This window comes from Lolium rigidum, chromosome 4 (assembly GCF_022539505.1).
Source record: "Lolium rigidum isolate FL_2022 chromosome 4, APGP_CSIRO_Lrig_0.1, whole genome shotgun sequence".
In the NCBI taxonomy this organism is placed as follows: Eukaryota; Viridiplantae; Streptophyta; class Magnoliopsida; order Poales; family Poaceae; genus Lolium; species Lolium rigidum.
The window spans coordinates 117,555,427-117,570,766 of NC_061511.1; the positions used below are offsets into that span (position 1 = coordinate 117,555,427).

The 15,340-nt window shown below is 47.8% G+C and overlaps 1 protein-coding gene across 1 annotated transcript; it reads left to right on the forward strand.

Moving 5' to 3' along the window:
- Positions 1-1,463: 1,463 nt before the first annotated feature.
- LOC124647441 lies at positions 1,464-5,412 on the forward strand. The gene is made up of 4 exons (XM_047187388.1): positions 1,464-1,688; positions 3,231-3,335; positions 3,927-3,983; positions 4,679-5,412. Exons 1-4 carry the CDS (start codon positions 1,464-1,466, stop codon positions 5,006-5,008), a joined length of 717 nt encoding a protein of 238 aa, XP_047043344.1. The 3' UTR covers positions 5,009-5,412.
- Positions 5,413-15,340: the final 9,928 nt, after the last annotated feature.

Here is a 15,340-nt window from a genome sequence, read left to right on the forward strand (position 1 = left end):
AAGAATAAAAGCTCTCGTAGACATCACCGCCTCAGCGTCAAGCATGTCCTGGAGGGACGCGATGATCAGCAAATGCTCCCGCAGGTCGTCGTCGAACGCTTGCTCGTCCTCCAGCAGCAGGGCAACCATCTCATCGTCGCTGTCCATGGCTAAAGCAAATCAATGGTTAAAATTGCGCCGAGGCGACGACGCAACAAACAACGGCCAATCGCGCCTACCCGGCAAGTCGTCGAGCACCTTCCGTGCGCGGAGGTGGGGCAGATTTGACGGCGCGTTCGGGACGCGCCGGCGACGCGGCGGCGGCGGCACGACCGGCGGGAGCCCCGGCCCGCGACAACGGTGCCGACTCTCGGCCAGAGATCGACGCCCAAACGGCCGGGAAATCCGGCGGCGGCGGTGGGGTGGGAGGCGCGGGAAGGAAGGAGCGACGAGAAAAGAGGCGCGAACCAACGGTTTACGCAAATAGTCGCCGACATGTGGGAGCCCGCCTCGCTTTTCGTTGTGTCCGGCGTCCCCGGAGCGTCCCCTGTGGGACGGGGACGGGCTCGGGACGCCGGACATCGTATAGGGGCGCGTCGGACAAAAAAGGGCTTTGGGAGACGCTGCTGAAACGCATTTTTCGTTCGGCGCGCTCCAAATCCCTTTGAGTGACGCTTTGGGGACACGACTAGAGATGCTCTAAGCTGTGCAGCGGAAGAGGCATCGTGACTTGCGAGTTAAGGTTTCCCGGAAGGAAAGATCCACCGCACATCTCCACAGATCGACAACGCCGCAGCATGCAAATTTCCCTCGTGGCCCGCTCGACACGACACGCTAGCCGCCACATAGTCCCGAGCTTAGGGTGAACTGGGGCTCGTCACGACCCACTGCAAACCGCGCCCTTATCCGGCCGTCCGTCGCTAATAAAGCCGGGACGCGGACGGCTCCCAACTACAGTACGACCTGCCGAAAACTATGTTGCAGGGATACGTCCCATAAGTGCCGTATCGGTGCAGGATACTGCACCAAGACGGGGATACACCAAAAAAACGTGTGGGATACGTGCCTGACCTGTTGCATGTACCACTCAAGCCACAGCCCACATCAAGGCCTCATGCTGCTGTACATACAACGAGTTGGAACTAGAAAAGGCAGCTATCTCCTTCAGATCACCACGAATGGAAAAAGATTAGGCTATTTAATTGACATTATTTTTCTCATACTCTATAATATTGGTTACTGATCCTGATTTCTAATGAAATTATGCATATAGTAGCCGTATCCCCGTAAGTCTATTTTCAAAAAATGCCGTTTCACCGTATCACCGTATTCGTATCCCCGTATCCGTATCCCCGTACCATGTAACATAGGCCGAAAATAGCAAACGCCACGCCACGGCCCCACGGAGCTGAGTAGATCACCACATCGCCCTGGCGGCCTCCACCAGCTCACTCACTTCCCCGATGGCAGCGAGGGACGCGGTAATGGCGGAGACGAAGCTGGCCTGCGCCGAGGCGGAGGCGGAGGAGCGGGAGAGGCGGAAGCGGGGGCGGCGGGGCAGGAGGGGCAGCGACCCCGTGGAGGCGCTTGGGGAGGGGGTGATGGGGCTGGTGATGGAGCTCCTGGACGCGCGCAGCGTGGCACGATGCACGGCGCTCTCCCGCGCCTGGTACGGGGTCGCCGCCGACAACCGCCTCTGGGCACCAAAGGTACATCCCATTCCCGCCGTCATCTCGCTTCATGCATCTCTCGGTCATTCTCCAGTCTTGGTCCTCACTCGGGCTTCAGTCATGTGGCACCCGTGATTCTTCATTTGGCGTCTGCGATGTGAGCTGCACCTGTTCGACGAATTCCTTGCAAGACCCTCTTTAATTAGTTTGGTTTCACGCTTTTGACTATTCCGATGTCCAGGAAAGAAGAAAAAAAAAAAAGGTCTCGTACCGACATCGCTATATGGATTTACTTCCTGTGGATGACCCCGAAAACGGGGTAGTTGATTCCATAAGACACAACTCCGAATGCGGCAAACTTCATGTGGCATTCACAGTTTGGAAGACGTGACGTTAACATGCTGCAAAATCCAACAATGTTTTTGCAAAGGATAAGCTTATTACCTTTAATTTAAAAATATGAGGCACTTCTATATTTACATATTTTATCGCTCCACAACGACGTATCATACATATTCTATCTAACAATAACAAGGTAAATGGCAAATTTGGTCTAAAATCATGTTTAAAGTCTCCTAAATGGGGTATTTTGGTACAAGTTCCACTAAGTGGGGTAATATGTGTCACAAATGCACAACTACAGGGTAAAAAGTGGAATTCACTCTTTAAAATATTACCTCCGTTTCAAAATATGCCTTTTTAGAATGCTAGTTTACCTTTCTAAAAAGCCTTATATTTTGGAACGGAGTAAACTTCCAAAAGTGCTTTTAGTGTTTTCTGCACTATGTGGGCACTCCAACTTTATTTATTTTTTCTCAAAATGCTGTTCAATTTAGCCTCAGTTATATCTGTTATTCGCTCCAAAAAATAGTTATATCTGTTATTTTGAATTTTTTGTAATATTGAAAAATTATATGTTGCAGTTTGGTGTTTCATCTTAACCTGATTTTTTTTTTCACTCATGCCAATGAAAATAAGGCCCCTCGGATCAATGCTAGGCCAGGTGCTGCATGTTCACATTGAGGAAATCCCTCTACTTTTTCCAACGATGACTAATTGAGTAAGGTCTAATGTAATCCTTTTTTATGACAACCTTTCTTGATTGAAGTAAACGAGAACTTTACTTATTTACAGACCCTAAGATCTGGGCTCATCCTCGGGACACATATGAATTTTTCTCTCTCTCGTACACGCAGAAAAGCGTGTGTTGCATTTCATTAGAAGGGGAACGCCGACACGGCGCAAAGTACAACTAAAAAGGAAAGAAAATAAAAGAAGACAACGTGCATATAGAGCAAACGAAGAAACGAATGGGCTAAGCTATGCTAAACTAAACTACCAAAAACAGAGACAGAGTCGAGGAAAACCCACTCCCTAATGGGAATTGACTAGACTAGGTCAAAACCTCTTAGAATCAGTAAGTGACAGAGTCCCCAACACTAAGACTTGGGAAACAGGACTTAATGTTATGTCCTTTTTAATACAGAGGAATAGGATTTTCAAAATTTGACTAGGAGACTTGATTGAAGATGGATGTGGTACTCTTCTATGTATAAGGCAATTCTGATATTTCTTTTGCAGTGTGCTGAACTGATGGCGGGAAAGGCACATATTCCTCATCTGACAATGATCCGTACTGCATCAAAGTTGTCTACCTATTCAATGGCCATCATGGATGGCAAACGGGTGAGTGCCAGAGTTTTTTTTTTGTTTTGAGTTAAAGAATGCAATGGCTCATAAATGATAAGTATAACGAATTGTGATGATGCTAGCAGTACTATTACCATGACCACTCCCAAAGATAATAATGGCCATCAAAAAGACGTTGACCAACGGGGGAATGATCCCTCCCTTGGCTATACGCTGTTACGTAGGATGAGACTCTCCTAGCGAATTACCGCTATGGATGATAACCAGTTTAGTCCGCCCCTCCTAGGGAAATTACCGCTACGGAGGGGTTTCGAACCTGGGTGGGCTCGAATCAGCACGAGAGCACAAGCCACCAAGCTAGCACTTGGTTCTGAAAATAATAATGGCCATCACATCTTCTGTTAATTTATTTTTGTTTCTCCTCTACATATAATACCAAATGCATGAAAGTTCTGTTTCTTTTGCTCCACATGTTGTGCACAGAAGTGGACTGCCACTTTTGAACATTGAGATGTTCCTTCTGGTTATCACTTTGGTTTTATCATCAACACAGAGTGAAAATGAGTATATCAATTCTTCATTGTCCTGATGAAAGCATATATTATTTTGACTTATTTTCTTGTGCAGAATCGGATCACAAAAGAGGATCTCTGTGATCATGCATGGGAATATTGTTTCACTATAGTAAGTTTTTGCTAATTTTCATCACTTTATATGTTTTGAGCTATGAGGTCATACAGTATTATGAATCTTAATGCTAGTGGCTGCTGCTGCCTACCGCACAACTGACCTGCTAGTTTTGAGTTCAACTGGTTGTAGTCAACCACACTGAGATGGATGCATGAGATCATGAGAACTTCCAGCGTCCCTCTAGCTTCTTCAGATGTCTTAGCTTCCAAAAGCACTGAGGAAGATTGGTACATATATCTTCATGCTGGTAATTAAAGTTAAGTATGTGAGATACAAGAAAGAGGTTCGTGTGTTTTTGGCTCTCTGGCACTATGGGTTGTGCGAAGATCTGATGGATGCAGTTATATGTAGTTTAAAATCCATAATATGTCTTGTTCGTAGATTCAAGTTTTCACTGTTGTGCATGTATCGTACTCCAAGTATTTAATTTTGAATATATATTACTAGATTGTTGTTGTGTGCATATCACTAGATTGTTTGCTCGTGTATGCATATTGCTAGATTGTTGTTTTTGTATACTGAAATCATTTAGCATCTCGAAGAGGATACTGGCTATTGTATTTACTAAGAATTAATGGTGCATTATACAAAAGAAACATGTGGAGTATGGTTGCTTGATTGTGGAGAAAAGTGACGTTGTTCTTCATATTGCTTGATCTATCCATGACTTGTATCTCTTACTATTGCAGGCAGCACCAGAATACTGGAGGAACCTTGATCCGTCATGGAAGCATACCGGTCCACCAATGCGACGATACTTCCATCAAGATGGTTACCACAGTGCAGAACCTCATGACGCTGTTTGGGGTGGCCATGAGTGCGAGTACACGATCATGACAAGCTTTGTTGGAGATGGAAAAATCAGGGATCATTATGTGAGGATCAACCGATGGCCACCGATGAAAGTGTCGAGGAAGGATGACTGGAGCTGGGAGCTATCCAACCACCTATACCGCTACAACAGCATCCCTGATGCTGAAAAGAAAGGATGTACAGGGCCTCTGTTCCCTGTTTGGTGAGTTCACTTGTATGGTAGCATACCAGTGCGTCTGTGGTATATGATCCCGCAACCTTCTTGTGGTGGAAATCATGCCTTGATCTTCCATCTCAAGGAATGTTGCAGAAGAAGACTTCGATTGGCAGCAATGAACTATGGACATTTGTGGAGGTACTTAGTTTTTTAAGAGAGAATGTAGGTACTTTGTTAAGATTAGGTATGAGAGCTAAGTATGTATGGTAGTGGTTGCAGCTAGCGTGTGATGATATTATGTGTGCTCTTCTTGTTAGTTTTATCTACTGTCTAGTGTGTGATCTGTAAAATACCCTGAACTATTCTAGGAATGGTATGGTGTATGTAAACCTACTGTGATGTGTACCATATGTAGTGAATGCTACATGTGCTGCTGTTTTATCTCTGCTGATATATGTATGTGGTAATTTAGGTGGTTGAGGGATAATAAACTTGAGTCCCTGGACTTCGAACATGAGAAACGGAGGATTACTTGGGGCTTGTTGCATTCGCAGAATTCTGACAACATCGGTTGGCATTTCACAGGCTAGACTTTTTGGCCCGGATTTTCAAAAGCTCAACCTAAAAAAGATCAAATACAGTCTGGCCTGGACCGAAATTTTTAAACCCGAGACTTTTGTCCCTTAACAATTATTTTCTGATGACTGAAGGACCTTAGGGCATGTGCAATAGTTGATAAGGCCAGCTTATCTTAACGTCGCCGTGTAATTTAGATATAGTAACAAAATATGATGTATAATGGGTTATTTTTTAATCTTATCTTCACTAATCAGATATCCTAAATTTGTGGTGAGAGAGATTGTGCTAAGAGATCATCTCTTAATTAAGAGAAGATAAACCTTTTTTTTAACATTCTCTTTCCTCCACCTCAACACATTTATCTACGTGGCACTGCTAAGATATCACCATTTTACATGTTCTTATGAGGTTATCTCTGTTGATGCAGTTTTATATCAATTGTTTTTTTTCCGACAAATAGCATATATTAATATCATGAAGATACCAATTAAAACCAGGCTCTGCAACAACGCATTGCCCTAGCGGCCCGACGGATACACACAACCAAAAAAGAAAGAAGAATTACAGAAAAAAGAAAAGTCCCGCCAGAGTGATTCATTCATTGAAACAATACTAACACCACCAAGACAACACCTGAAGTGAAGGAAACAGTGCACAAACACCGTCATCGCCCGATCATAGATCTTAGGTTTTCACCCCGAAGAAATTCCTCTCTCAAAACAATGCCTCAAACAAGGCCATTGTCAGGCACAACCAACTAAGGCCAGACCTTGGGTTTTCATCCGGAGTGGTAGGACTATGACCTTCTCAAATCACAAATCACCAAGCTAGTTCCTCATAACCAAACAAAACTCAAGCCGCCATTGCTAGACCTCAGATCTCGGCTTACATGTCATTCTTCGCTAGCATCACGGAACAAGAACATGCTCCATGATATTAACAGCCAGCAAAGTTTCGAGATGCTTCCTCTGAAACCAAAAGGTCAGAGTAAAACATGGGTGCGCACGACCGAATCCCACCCGATCCGGCAAACTCCAGGTATAGAACGCCTCTTGGAGCGCCGGCGGAGCCTTCCGGAACACGCCACTTCCGCCAGATCGATGGGGACAAGCAGCAGCAGATCATCAACTTAGCGATAGGAGGAATCCTAGGACCACCGCCATTATCCGCGAGACTAGCAGGCCCCCACGCCGCCAGTCCCTCCATGCCGGAGTGACAAGAGAGGAAGGAGGCATACCTAGCGCAAGGCTATAGGCACCGACGATCCGAGGAACCACCAGCACCCTCCGCCCCGGCCGTGGCTAGACCCATCTTGCCAGATTGGCGTCAGCCTAGATCATAGCCCGACAACCTAGCTCGCCGCCATACACGCCGAAGACGTGCTGAGGGTGCACCGCCATCTCCTCACTGCCGCCCCGCCGGAGGGCCTCATGCCCCGGCCCGAACAGCTGCGCCGCCCTGCGCTTCCGCCGGCGTTCCCCCAACTCCCAAGGAAAACCAGCAGTAGCACACCGCCATCCCCTGCCGCCCTCTTCGACGCGAAGGGGGCCGCTACCGCCACCGGGGAGGCAGCGGGGGCGGCCAGGGGGTGAGGGGGTGGAGGTGCCGCCTAGGGTTTGGGGTGGAGGGCGCCGCATGCCGATGCCAGTCTATATCAGTTGGTTGTCTTGGTTCTTTTGGTTCTTTTCGATGTTTTCATAAGTAAGCCCTTGAACTTGTAGTTTTTAGGATTAGTTCTAATAGGTTTATGTCATGTAGTACATGCTTCTATGATGAGCATCTGTCAACGGGTTTCCTATTGGTGCGCAAACACTTTCTCTTTCCCGTCTTTTTCTATTTTTCATGATGTTGAACAATGTATTTTCGTTATGAAAGTAGTGGAAATGGGAATAGTCTCGATTGAAAATCCTTAAACCCGTTTCCAACTAAAATAGGATGCCTATAGTTATTAGTTAAAACTAGTAAATGTGCCCGTGCGTTGCTACGGGTTAAACATGATAAATTTGAGTTGTTGGATGGGTGATAGAAAATTTACGGAAGAAACACTCCTCGAGTGCAGGGTTTCTACAATTTATCTACAAACAAAATTCTCCAAAAACAGTTTTAGAATAATAATACTACAATACAGCTAAAATGTCATGTCTCCTATAGACTACGTCCCTATTGCCTTTTCCCAGGAAAATAAAAGAAAAACAGCATGGAGTGTGATCTATTTTTATTTTGGAGAAAAGAACTTTGAGTTAGCATACATCACAAGCTATTACCAGGATCGGTGCTCTTCAAACATTTCCTTACTTACTTCCATGTGGGTTGGACTGATCTGCATGCCTTAATTCGTTTGTTTTGGTCTGGAAAAACGGGTTGGGCTGATTTGCAAGCTCTAGTTTTTGTGGTATCGATCTGGATTTTTTTGAGGGGATTTTTTTTTGGTACCGATCTAGATTTGTGTGATTCAGACGATTTGTATGCGTTCACTGAAACGCTTTCCTGAACTGAACCCTGGCACACCACGCACGTCTCCGCCTGCCTCGCACGGCTGCGTTTCGAGCGCGTGCAATACTCGGCGTGGACTGAGTTCCGGCACATGCTTCACATCAGCGCCTCTCAGCACGTTCGCCGGTGGCATCGCCATCTCCTCGTGGCACACTGCACCGTCGAACGGCGCTCATGCTGCACATCTGCGCCACCCAGTGTGTTCGCCGGAGCCGGCACCATCTCCTCGTGGCACACAGGACAGGCTGCACCATCGAGCGGCCGGCCCGACGACGCCGCAAAGGCCTCCTGCCAGCGCTGCCCGGCCTTGGTTGCAGCTGCGGCCGCCTGTGGACCATAGCTGGTGACTTGGTGTAACCTCTCTGGGCACGAGGTCCGGCGGGTTAGCACTTCCTGATGTACAAGCCAGCCGATGAGCCAAGCCGCCTGGCTCAAAGTAGGCTCTGAATTGACCAACATTGAATCGCAACCATGAACTAAAGTTCATATAATCAGTTCCAGACTCGACATGGTATACCTTGTGTCCTTGTGGAGATGTACAAGAAGAGGCGCTCCACTTTCCGGCGACGGCGAGCGAGCGCGCTGGCAGCTAGTGCGGCCTCAACTTTCCGGCGACTGCGAGAGAGCGCGTTGGCAGCGGGAGCGACCTCCACTTTCCGCCTCGTCCCTCCTCCTTGAGCCTGCTCCTCGAACCGTCTTGTCCCACCATGGCTGCGGCACTCAAAGTGCGCCCCGCCTCAGGCCTCGCCATGGCCGCGGCGCAGCGCGAAGCACGCGCGCGGAGATGGCTGGTCGCATCATGTGGTGGGCTGGCTCCTTCCAGATGATCCACATATCGAATTATCGATCTGCTACCGAGGCATCACCCATGAAGCACTCGTCGAGGTCTGCGGTCCACTGGAGATTGGCTTACGATCATTCGGCACCAAGCGCGGCACCTCGCCGGGCCCCGGGCCGTCCGTCTGCCTCCGTCGCCGTGGGGTGCTCACGCTGATATGCCACCTTACCACCTCGCGAGATTCCCAGGGCGTCTCCGGGTAGACGCGGGAATCTGATTTCGCGAGCGTGGATGGTCAGCTCCACCTGTAGTCCTCCAGCCAGATCGATTCCAGCAGCCCCAGCTGGATTTACACAAGTAGAGTAGGCGCCAGGAAGAAGACATCGCAGGGAATCGAGCGGGCGTGGTCAATCGTTGCAAAAGACACCAATCCTTGCATCCCCGAAGATGAGGCGTACTTCTAGGAAAATCTTCAGATCTCGACTTCCAAACTGAGTACGATGGATCCGACGCGCTGGCTTCCTCCTACGGTGGGCGGACAGGAAAATATGGAGCAATGACGGAAGATTTTCGTTGGAATCGCTAGCAGAGGATCTATAAGAGCTAATTTTCGTGGAGAAAGGGATTTGAGAGTTCGGTAAGAACTCGTCACGGGAGGAGATGAGTTCGGTAAGATAGATTTTCATTTGCTGGATCTGTTTTTTTTTTTTGGTGCTGGGACGAAGCGGTAGTAACTTACCGGTGGCAGTAAGGGTAATTTGTCTCAAGTTGAGGGGCAATAAAAAACGGACCAACAAGAAACCTTATTTTCTTTATTATTAGGTATAGATATAAAAAAATGCTTAATCAACAATAAAGGACAAAGTATTAACATTTATAATCTCAAATAAATATTGTTAGAATCATCATGAAATGTATTTTCTTATCATGTGCACTTGATATTGTAAAAAAATTAGTTAGAGCATCTCCAGCCGCGTCCCCCAAACGGCACCGAATTTAGAGTTTGGGGAACGCCTTTTCTTCATGCCGCGTTTGGGGGACGTCGCTTCCCAGCCGCGTCCCCCAAATAGAAATTGAGATTTTTTAATTTTAATAAAAAAATAGCTGAATTTATTCAAACTTGCTATATATTACATAGAGTTGAAAGAAATTCCATGAAATTTAAACCTAAACCCTGATCTAGTAGTACTTGCGGCGCCCGGAGAGGTCGTAGTACTGGTGGAAGTTGTACATGTCATCGTCGAAGACGTCCTGCTTGTCGCGCTCGTCGGGCTCGTCGACGGGCTCTTCCTTCACCCCGCCGTTGGGCCCAGCTTCGCCGTCGTTGGTGAACTCGACGAGTGGCATCCCAGCATCGCTGAAGGACACGGCGATCGCCGCGTTGATGTCGCCCCTCTAGACATCCTTGTCATTCAAGGATGCCATGTACGCCGCGTGTAACCCTAGGTAGCCCTCGGGGTCGTCGCTGCTGGCGATGAGGCACTGCCACCGCTCGTACTCCACCATCTGCGCGGCCTTCGCGGCTTCCTCGTCGTCCTGCTCCTCCTTCACCTCCGGCTTCGAAACGAGGAGGGAGACATCGACGCCCCTCTACTGTTGCCGCGTTGATGGTGACGTTGATGTTGCCATGCCTCCGAATCACGGTCGGCGTCGCGTACTCGGGCTCCTCCTTCACCTCGTGCTTCAACACGTTGTACGGCGTGGCGCGGTGCGAAGAAGGCGCCAACCGCGCCGGCCCCGAAGAAGAAGATTTTAAGGAGGACGAGTACGTCATCCTCGGTTGACAGCGCGCCGAAGCCGGAGGAGATGGCGGCGGAGAAGGTGGCATCTTCAACCTTGGGGCACCATTGTGTATGCCCTCAACGACGGCTGGGAGGGTGCGCCCGGGAATGCCCCAGGAAAGGACGTGCCCTCCTTGTTCCAAGTGTTCCTCCACCCGACGAGGTCGTCGATGATGTTCATGTCGGTGTCGTACTACGCCTGGAAGAAGTCCGCCTACCAGTAATTGTTGCCGGTGGGGGCCCAGGTGGGATCGGCGCGCTCCTCGGCGCTGAGGCGAGCGCGCTGGGTCCTGATCGCGTCCCTCCAAAGATCGGTTTCCGGCGGCAGCGGCGGGAGTCGATCCCGTTGACGCCCATCCTGCAGCCGCAGCTGCTTGGCAGGCGCATCTCCGGCGAGATAGGGTATCGCGTGTCGGGGGATGACCCCCGGTAGGTCAAGACTATGGCAAATATGCCATGATAAACTATCTGTATACCGGATTAAAGATTAATCCGGATCCTGAGAGTTAAGTTTAACAGTGCTAAGTTGGTACAGTCCGGTATACCAGGAGGGGTATGCCGGAGTACGGGAAACATAAGAGATGGAGCTACAAAGGAAAAGAAGTCGGAGCTCACAGGTAAAGATACCGGAGATCCGGCATAGGCTCAACTGTAGCATGTCGGCACCTCGGTCAAAGATTCCCTCAAGGACTAAAGGACAAGATGAGCGAAGCACTTCAGCTTTAATCGAAGCCCTGACGCCAAAGCGGAAGATGACATAAAAGAAGCCGAGCGAGGTCATCAGCTCTCTGATTAAAGACAGAAGTGTCATCCCTGGAGCCAAAGAAGCTTTATAAAGTAGCTTAGGTCACCAAAGATACCCCTAGAGTTTCTTCCCCTGTAAGCCTCCTCTCCACTATATAAGGAGAGGAGAGGCACCCCTGTGCGGGACGATCGATCCTTTGGTAGTTCTGCATTAGGAGATAGGTGAGCTGCCGTACATCTTCAACCTTCGGCCAGAGGCTAGGTTTTGTAGTTCCCCTTTGGTTCTTCGCGAAATAAAAACCCTGAGTTATATCTCCCTTTTACTCTAAACCTTCCCCTCACCCGGATCCTCAAGCGTACATCCGGCCCCTAACTTAAGCCTATCCATGGCATATGTTGTTACACCACGATGACAGTTGGTGCCCACCGTGGGGCCAGCAGCTGCGCTTGCTGGAGTTCATATCCTGGCTGGTCTCCTCATCGTCTCCGGCGAGCGCGTGGTATCTGGCCTCTTCCAGCACCTCGGCTCGCTGGATTTCATCGACGAAAATGTCGGCTGCTTAGCCAACGGCGGCCGCTTCCCCAAGAACGGTCGCATCTTCGAGTTCGGCTCGCACCGCGTCTACCTCGGCACCGTGTCGGAGCCCCGGTACCCATCGCAGGTGCTGGTGGCGCCGGATCCGCCAAGATCTGCAGCTGCTCGCGGGACGCGCACCGACCGCGCCGTCGGCAGCGTCGAGGTGATGATGGCCGGCGCAGGAGGCGAAGGAGCAGCAGAAGAAGGCACCAGGCCTTCCAAGTCCGGGCACACGCCAAAGCCCCCAACCGAGCGCGACGATATCAACGCCGACACCTCCAACGTGCCACCGACGGCAACCCCGCTCCAGGCAGCCATGAGTGTGTTGGCCACGCCCATCGCGCACAACGCCGATGTCGCGGCTACTCAAGCTGAGCTGGAAGCGGAGCGGTAGACGCTGCTCACTGGCGCAAAAGATGTCATCCGAGCCCAGCAGGAGCTCAACCTAACCCTCCGTGAGTATAATGTAGGATAACGTTGCATAGAAAACAAAAAATTTCCTACCGCGAACACGCAATCCAAGCCAAGATGCAATCTAGAAGATGGTAGCAACGAGGGGGTATCGAGTCTCACCCTTGAAGAGATTCCAAAGCCTACAAGATGAGGCTCTTGTTGCTGCGGTAGACGTTCACTTGCCGCTTGCAAAAGCGCGTAGAAGATCTTGATCACGATCACTTCCGGCGCCACGAACGGGCGGCACCTCCGTACTCGGTCACACGTTCGGTTGTTGATGAAGACGACGTCCACCTCCCCGTTCCAGCGGGCAGCGGAAGTAGTAGCTCCTCTTGAATCCGACAGCACGACGGCGTGGTGTCGGTGGTGGTGGAGAAATCCGGCGGAGCTTCGCTTAAGCGTGCGGGATGTGGTGGAGGAGAGAGACCGCTAGGGTTTGGGGAGAGAGGGGGGTTGGGAGCCGGCCCTCTAAGGGGTGCGGCCAAGGCTGAGGCTAGAAGTGGTCAGCCCCCTCTCCTATGCCCCTCATTATATAGGTGGAAGCACCAAGAGTTCTAGTCCAAGTCTTCGAATAAGACCCCAATACTAAAACCTCCCATATGTGGGAAACCTACTCAAGGAGGGAGTCCTACCCAAGGTGGGACTCCCACCTTTCCTTGAGGTGGGTTGGCCGGCCACCCTAGGGGAGTCCACCTTGGACTCCTCCCCTTTAGGGTTGGCTGGTCATGCAAGGTGGAGTCCCTCCGGGACTCTACTTTCCATGGTGATTTCTTCCGGACTTTTCTAGAACCTTCTAGAACCTGCCATAAATGCACCGGATCATTTCCAAACTTGGAATATGACTTCCTATATATGAATCTTATTCTCCGGACCATTCCGGAACTCCTCGTGATGTCCGGGATCTCATCCGGGACTCCGAACAAATATTCGAACTCCATTCCATATTCAAGTTCTACCATTTCAACATCCAACTTTAAGTGTGTCACCCTACGGTTCGTGAACTATGCGGACATGGTTGAGTACTCACTCCGACCAATAACCAATAGCGGGATCTCGGAGATCCATAATGGCTCCCACATATTCAACGATGACTTTAGTGATCGAATGAACCATTCACATACGATACCAATTCCCTTTGTCACGCGATATTTTACTTGTCCGAGGTTTGATCTTCGGTATCACTCTATACCTTGTTCAACCTCGTCTCCGACAAGTACTCTTTACTCGTACCGTGGTATGTGGTCTCTTATGAACTTATTCATATGCTTGCAAGACATTAGATGACATTCCACCGAGAGGGCCCGGAGTATATCTATCCGTCATCGGGATGGACAAATCCCACCGTTGATCCACATGCCTCAACTCATACTTTCCGGATACTTAATCCCACCTTTATAACCACCCATTTACGCAAAGTGGCGTTTGATGTAATCAAAGTACCTTTCCGGTATAAGTGATTTACATGATCTCATGGTCATAAGGACTAGGTAACTATGTATCGAAAGCTTATAGCAAATAACTTAATGACGAGATCTTATGCTACGCTTAATTGGGTGTGTCCATTACATCATTCATACAATGATATAACCTTGTTATTAATAACATCCAATGTTCATGATTATGAAACTAATCATCCATTAATCAACAAGCTAGTTAAGAGGCATACTAGGGACTCTTTGTTTGTCTACATATCACACATGTACTAATGTTTCGGTTAATACAATTATAGCATGATATATAAACATTTATCATAAACATAAAGATATAAATAATAACCACTTCATTATTGCCTCTAGGGCATATCTCCTTCAGTCTCCCACTTGCACTAGAGTCAATAATCTAGTTTACATTTGTAAAGATATAACACCTTGGCCTTATGGTGCTTTATCATGTATTGCTCACGGGAGAGGTTTTTAGTCAACGGATTTGACACGCTCAGAAACGTATGTATTTTGTAATTCATTTGCGTCTCAACGCATCACTCATTTCCAAATGAGTCGGCATTAAATATGTTTGGTCTTTTGGTGGAACCTTAATTTCGCGGTCTGAAATATGTCACTAATATTGTCGCACACAATATAGCTTCAAAGTTCTGACTCTGTCGGAAATACACCAAGTTCTCAAAGAACCTCTTGACTTAACATCCTTTGTCATTGTCAAAATAATGACATACTCTGCCTTCTTTTGTAGAATCCGTCACAATATTTAGAACTCTTCTAAATCTAGCATAGACAACTTCTAGCTCATTGTGCTACCTTTTAAACAACACTTAATCTAATTTGAGATTGAAATTATATTTTATATGTGACAAAACCAATACCGGTGTAACACCTTACAGCCGATTTGTTTGTCATTTCTTCATACAAATATATATATATATATCCTTAGTTCTTCTAAAGTACTCAAGGATATTCTTACCGTCGTCCAATGATCATCATATGAATCATTCTCGGTATATGCTCATAACACTTTATAGCACATGATATCTGATTGTGTACATATTATTCGTGATCTATAATCACTCATGTGTTTTTACTCATTGAGTGTCAGATACACTCAAGTCTTGTTAAAACTTCACATGACAAGAATATTTTCTTAATATTTCTATATTGAACTATCTTCAATATCCATTCTATGTACTTTGACTTAAACTTATTTTGTGTTTCAATCTATCTTCATAGATCTTGACACTAGATATGTTTCAGTCCATATCCTTTCATTGAAATTAATTTCTCAATGAAACCTTTTAATCAAGTATATAATTACATCATTTATAACTAACTATATGTCACCTACATAAAGTATTATAAATGTGTCTTAGCGCTCCCACTTAATTTCTTGCAAATGCAAGCCTCTTCATTGTCTCTCGATGAAATCAAAAACTCTTTGACTATTTTATCTCGGTGAAGATTCCAACTCCGCAATACTTACTTCATCCAATTGAAGTTCGTATACCTATCTAGTATTCCACGGACC

Excerpts from the sequence above, each read along its gene's own strand:
- LOC124647441 (XM_047187388.1), top strand. The coding sequence starts at position 1,464 with ATGGCGGAGACGAAGCTGGCCTGCGCCGAGGCGGAGGCGGAGGAGCGG. Across the intron at positions 1,689-3,230 it reads ACCGCCTCTGGGCACCAAAG|TGTGCTGAACTGATGGCGGG; the intron begins GTACATCCCATT and ends TTTCTTTTGCAG. Across the intron at positions 3,336-3,926 it reads CCATCATGGATGGCAAACGG|AATCGGATCACAAAAGAGGA; the intron begins GTGAGTGCCAGA and ends TTTCTTGTGCAG.